The 6,363-nt window shown below is 43.3% G+C and overlaps 1 protein-coding gene across 1 annotated transcript in view; it reads right to left on the reverse strand.

Moving 5' to 3' along the window:
* The window catches only part of SH3GLB1 (SH3 domain containing GRB2 like, endophilin B1), a 38,539-nt gene extending 37,907 nt beyond the window's left edge, over window positions 1-632 (reverse strand). The window contains exon 1 of the mRNA XM_024767843.1: window positions 407-632. Within this exon, the coding sequence (XP_024623611.1) occupies window positions 407-478 (72 nt within the window). The 5' untranslated portion in view covers window positions 479-632. The remainder of the gene's footprint in view (window positions 1-406) is intronic.
* Between the last annotated feature and the right edge of the window lie 5,731 nt (window positions 633-6,363).

Below are 6,363 nucleotides of genomic sequence, written 5' to 3' on the forward strand. Positions count from 1 at the left end.
GGGTGGGGGTGGTTCAAGAACGGTCTCTGTTACGCCGCGGACTCGCAAGGCCTCCGCCAGCCCCGGGAGGGAGGTCACACGAGCACCGGCGTCGTGAGGTCAGAAAGGCGGGTGGTGCTGTGCCTCGGCCCGAAGCCAAAATCAAGGCGACCTCCAGAGGAGGGAAGAAGCTCCGGGCCCCGTCCCCACTCCGCCTCGCTTCCCCGGGAGCGGCGGCTGGGCAGGAGCGGGGAGGAAAACGGCCGCCGGGCCCAGAAGGGCACCAGGCCGCGCCCATCACCCGGGCCTCCGGCCGCAGCAGGCCCGCCGGGCGGTCGGCGAAGCCCGGTGCGGAGGGCGCGGCCGCCTCGGGCGAACCCTCCCTGGCCCCTTCGGGAGTCGCCACTCCTTCTTCCCGCCGCGGTACCTGAACTGCACGACTGAGGAAGGTGCCCGCGTCGGCCGCCAGCTTCTTCACGTTGAAGTCCATGATGTTCATCCTGGGAGGAAGCCGGGCGGAGCTGCCGGCTGACCTAGCGGGGAGGCTGAGGCGCCGCGGCCGGGCTGGGGCGCCGGGCGAGTGGCGGGGTCAGACGTGGTAGGTGGAGGGAGGCGGCGCCAGTCCCGCCGCCGCAGCTGTCGTTTCCGTGAAGGGGGAGAGAGAGGGTGGGGCGAGGGGACAGAACTAGCGCCTCGGAGCCGGCCGCGCGCCCAGGCGGCGGCGGCGGCGGCCGAGACACAGGGCCTGTCCTGCCGGGAGTGCTGCCACTAACGTCGGCAGGGGCCGCGGTGGGCCTGCAGAGGACTACCGGGCAACCCGGCCGTGAAAGTCCGGGTCCCGAACGGAGAAAAAGAGCGCGGGCCGCGGGGCGGAGCCTTTGTAGAGGTTCTCGCGGGAACAGCGACCCCTTCAGGATCGCCGCGGGGCGCGCCGGGAGCTTGGCCAGTTCCGCCTCGGGGAGGGTCGTGTTCGTTGTCAGGTGCGCGCCGCTGGGCGGCTGAGGCGCTGCGTGTTTGCAATTAAGCCCCTGAGAACCAAGAGCAGAGACAACCCAAATACCCCCTTTTTGTTTTAAGTGAAAATGTGGAAGTTGTAGCATAAAGTTACAGTATCTGTGAAATTAGAACCACCAGCTCCCTGTCATCTTGTAGCACCCGCGCCCCGCTGGTCCCTGACGCCTGGATGGCACTTGGCGAACGTTTGCAGTATAGGGTCGAATTTAATGTCCCCACCGAGCCTGCTGTTCATTCATTCAGCATTATTGAGTATCTGTCGTGTACCAGGATTGAATCATGTGCTGGAGATACCACGCTGAACAAGACTGTCCCTGCCCTCAGGAAGCTCTCAGTTCGGTTACTTGACAACCTTCAGAGACACCCCCTTCCCCCGCTCCAGTTTTGTTTCTATTTGCTGCCACAAGGATTTTGTGACTGCCTAATGTGCTGGATTACAAGATCAACACTAGGTGCATACTTGGTGCGAAATACGGTGCCCAGGACACCAAGTGCTGGGTGGAGAACGTCTAAGATGGTGAGTGAGATAGAATAACCCTTAACTATTCAGCGAGGCGAATTTTAATAACTAATGAAAATATGATGTGAATTTTAATAACTAATGAGAATATGATGTGAAATCTGTTCAAAACCCGGTAATTCCAAATGGCTTCTAAAGCAGTCTTCAGGATACAGCCTATGCTTGAACTAATTTAAAACAGGTGCAAGAACGGAGGGAGAGACATTAGTATTTCAAGAGTAAAAAAAGGCTCTATGTATTTTCTGTCTCTGTGCCTTTGTGTTACCATAGGACTGGAAAAATGCAGGCCCGGCAGGCAATGAAATGAGCTCACATTCATGCTTCAGTGTTGTACTGAAGCAGCGGTCACAGCAGTAGGAGCTATGTTAAAGGCACAAAGATTAGTTCCTAAGGGTATTATAAGGAACAGCAGATAACATAAATATTTGTGTTCTTTGTGGTGGTGACAGAAGCAACCATTTCTTTCTAAGGTAACTACGAAAGAAAGAGTCGACTCCATCTTTCTTCTCATTTTTCCAGAAATATGGAAAAGGAAATATGTAATCAGTAATTTGTTCTTTACTGTCCATTTTAGATTTTTATGTGGAAAACATTTTATCTCCAGATATCTGTCTTCACAAGTATATTTGTCATAATCTATGTCTGTTTCTACAAAAGGAACACAACAGCGCCTTCACCATTAGAGGAAAACACTCTGGATCCTCTTCCTCAAACTTGTACATCTGATTTGAAAAAAAATCTTCACTTGTTCCTGTTGAGCCCTCTATAGCTATAATACTGATTCTTTTGTTTCACTGACAAATTCATAAGACTAGTGTGTTGTCTCTATTTCCTTACCATCTTAGAATTTCCTGCCTAGTTTCATGCAGTTGATTTCCACTTCTGTAACTATACCTAAACAGCATTCCTGAGGTTGCCAGTTATCTTCCTGATAAATCAAACAGCCTTTTCTCACACTTCCACAGTGACTCTACCCAGCTCCTTCCCACAACACACCTCTTTCCAGGGCCTTATTGTTTCCTGGTTTCCCTGCTACCTCCTGGACTTTCTCACTCTATTTTGCTGGCACTTCTGATGACTTTACTGTAAGTATTCCTTAAAGCTCAATGTTTAGTACTTATTTATTGTTGTTGTTTTCTTTGATTAGTTTCTTAATTGAAACTTCAGTTATACTACTTCATTCTTTCATTCATTCATTTAGTAAATATTTTTCATCTGTGTGCCACATGGCATTGTTCTTATGACTGGGAATATAGCAGGCAACAAGACAGACAGCGCTTGCTCTCATGGGAGTTTATAACTAATCCTGTAAAACAGAAGTTGAATAAGTAGTCATAAGTATGATAAAATGCCTAGGGGAGTCCAGAGTGCTCTTAAATGTTCACCTCCAGCCTGTACCTAGTAACCTGAATTTTAATTTGGAGGCTTGGTCTTTCTGTAAGTGTTCCAGATCACCTTTTAAGGCTTTCTTTTTCTGTCCGCCGTACTAACTTCTTATTCCAATAGTTCAAGGTATTAGGAAAGCAGTCTTTTAAAGTTCATATAAAGTGCTGAATATCTGAAATTATCCCCAAAGTTTTTAGCTTAAAAAATGAACAAAATTTTTATAAAAATGGCATTTTAGGTAGTATATATTTTAATGTTTTTTTTTGTAGTGGCTAACAAAGTGTTCATTACCTTATGTTTAGACCAATGACATCGAAAGTGGAGGTATGTAAACTTCATGGGTGTGCAAGATGATGCACTGGGGCACGTAAAGATATATTAGAAGTTTGGCTTGCGTTTACTTTTATCTAATAAATAGAAAAATTTGTTTCATTAATTTTTTAAAAATACGGATTGACACTGGTCTCCCCACCTTGTGTTTATCAGATAGACACACATCACAAACAAACAGTAAATGAAGTATCCTAAGGGAAGAGTTGGAATTCCACAACTTGGAAGAGTTGAAATTAGTATTTTACTTTGATTATGTGCTTCAGCATATGGTTACATAATACATTGTGACTGGTTCCATGTCTTTGCAGATTATATTATCTATCTAGCTTTAACTGAATAAAACTTCACAGTAATGGACAGGTAGCCTAAAGAGTTTTCCCCAAATTAATCATCATTAAAAGTGTTGATACAAGCATAAGCAAACAAGAAATGCCAGAATCAATACTTCTACTTGCTGCATTTATCAGGAAGATTGTTGAAATATGGATTAAAAGATGATAATACTTGGTTCCAGCTTTCAGGGAACTCAGAATCTAGTAGGGGAAACAAACTTGTAAAGCAGTGTGCGAACAGTACCTGTAAAAGCTTGTTTAAGATTGGGCAAGGGTGGGAAAGTGTAGAGGAGGTGGGTATTAAGTTACCGGAATAGGGGAGGTGATAATTAGGACTTCTTGAGCTTTTTTTTTTTAAACATCTTTATTGGAGTATAATTACTTTACAATGGTGTGTTAGTTTCTGCTTTATAACAAAGTGAATCAGTTATACATATACATATGTCCCATATCTCTTCCCTCTTGCATCTCCCTCCCTCCCACCCTCCCTATCCCACCCCTCTAGGTGGTCACAAAGCACCGAGCTGATCTCCCTGTCTTAAGCTGGCTTTTGATGGAGTTCATCTGGCAGATTGAGGCATGAGGGTGGGGAGAGATGATCACACTTTCAACTTAGAAATATCAGGTTTTGGGCAGTGTGGATAATGGGTTGGAGAGGGGCAAAGACAGGTAGCAAGAGTGATTAGGTATCTATTGCCATACTCACCCTGTACTCTGCTATCTTTAAATCTTGGATTTGGAAACTTAGTTTTGACCAAAATTCCCCCTCCTTTGATCTCTGACTTCTTTACTCATTTGAGTGTGTTTTCATCATCATCAAGGCCTGCAATCCCATGCCTTGTTTTTATATGTCCTATTTTTAACTTTCACCAGCACTCTCAGTTCCCTTTATCCTTCTGACCTATCAGTCTACCTTCCTGGTTGAATGTTTTCTCTGTGCGTACTCTCAAACTGCCAAGCATCATTAGGGAGAGTTGTACAAACTTGTAGATGGATGCTTGTACCAATGCATGATTGCTAACTTCCACTGAACCTTTACAACTACCTAAAATGCTTCTGCTTCTTCCTAATTAACTCTTTTTCACACACTCTGCAGAGCCTACTGCAAAATTTTGCCACTCTCCTAAGATGCCTGCCTTATTCTCATATACTCTTATTTTTAGCCTTTGATACTTTTTCTCTGCAGAGAAACTATGAATCATCAAGCTATATGGAGGGAGCTCCTTCAATAAAATTCTCTTATTTCTACCTCTTATCCTTCTCCACACTCCTCCCCCAAATACTGCCAAATATTTCAAAGGAAGTGTCCTAGGTGTTCTCTTCTGATTTGAGCTACTGCTTTCTTAATCTTGGCTGCATATTGGCATCACCTGCAGAGTTTAAGCATCCACTGATGCCTAGATCACAACCCCAGAGCATGGACCGGGCATTGGGGTGCTCAGAAGTTCCCACAGGTGATTCTAATCTGTGGCCAAGGTTGAGAATGTAAGTATTATCCTCTGAGAACTTGGTCTGCCAGTCTCTACCCTCTGCCTACAGATACATTACGTTTCTCATCTTCTGGGCAGCAACCATTTCTTGTTCATTTTTATATTTTTATGGTCTACGTTCCTGGCAACATAGTGGATTCTCAAATACTCTTGTTAAATGAATAAAGTAATCAAATAAAGCTGCATACAGTTCTTTTGTGACTCCTCCTCCCCAACCTAAATTTCCAACTACAGATTCAGTATTTCCAGTGCTAAGCCTGTTGTAGTTTACTCTTTCTGAAAGTTACTTTTCTTTTTGGGTTTCCTATAACTTTAAGTTGAATTATATGCACCAAGTCACCTAAGCTAGAAATCTGATCCCCTTTGATTATTTCCTCTTATTTCCCATGTCTCATTGATCGAGTCCTGGCAATTTTTTTCCTCTGAACTGTTTCTTGTCTTTATCCTCTTTTTTAAAAAATTGAGGTATAATTGACATTTAACATTATATTAGTTTTAAGTGTACGATGTAAAGATTTGCTGTTTGTATACATGTGAAATGATCACCATGATTATTCTAGTTAACATTAGTCACCTTACATAGTTAAAAAAATTTTTTTTCTTGTGATGAGAACTTCTAAGATCTACTCTCTTAGCAACTTTCAAATATTGAATACAGCATTAGTAACTATAGTCACCAGACTGTATATTACATCCCCAGGACGTGTTTATTTTATCACTGAAGGTTTATATATTTTGACTCCCGTCACCTATTTCTTCTTGTCTCTTTCCCCCTCTGGCAACCACCCATCAGTTCTTTGTATCTATGAGCTAGTTTCTTTTGTTTTTATTTCTGTTTAGATTCCATATATAAGTGAGATCATATACTATTTGTCTTTGTCTGACTTACTTCACTTAGCATAATACCCTCATGATCCATCCATGTTGTTGGAAATGGCAAGATTTCATTCTTTTTATGGCTACATAATAGTCCATTGTGTATATATACCACATTTTCTTTATCCTTTCATCCATTTGATGGACACTTAGGTGGTTTCTATATCTTGGCTATGGTAAATAATGCTGTAATGAACATGGGGGTGCAGATATCTTTTTGAGTTAGTGTTTTTCTTTTCTTCAGATAAATACTGAGAGGTGGAATTGCTAGGTCATATGGTAATTCTATTTTTATGTTTTTGAGGAATCGCCTTACTGCTTTCCATAGTGACTGCACCAATTTACATTCCTACTAACAGTGCATGTCCCTTTTTTCCACGTCCTCACCAATACCTGCTATTTGTTGTTTTTTTGATAATAGCCATTCTGACAT

The sequence above is a fragment of the Neophocaena asiaeorientalis genome, unplaced genomic scaffold (assembly GCF_003031525.2).
Source record: "Neophocaena asiaeorientalis asiaeorientalis breed wild unplaced genomic scaffold, Neophocaena_asiaeorientalis_V1.1 scaffold546, whole genome shotgun sequence".
Lineage (NCBI taxonomy): Eukaryota > Metazoa > Chordata > Mammalia > Artiodactyla > Phocoenidae > Neophocaena > Neophocaena asiaeorientalis.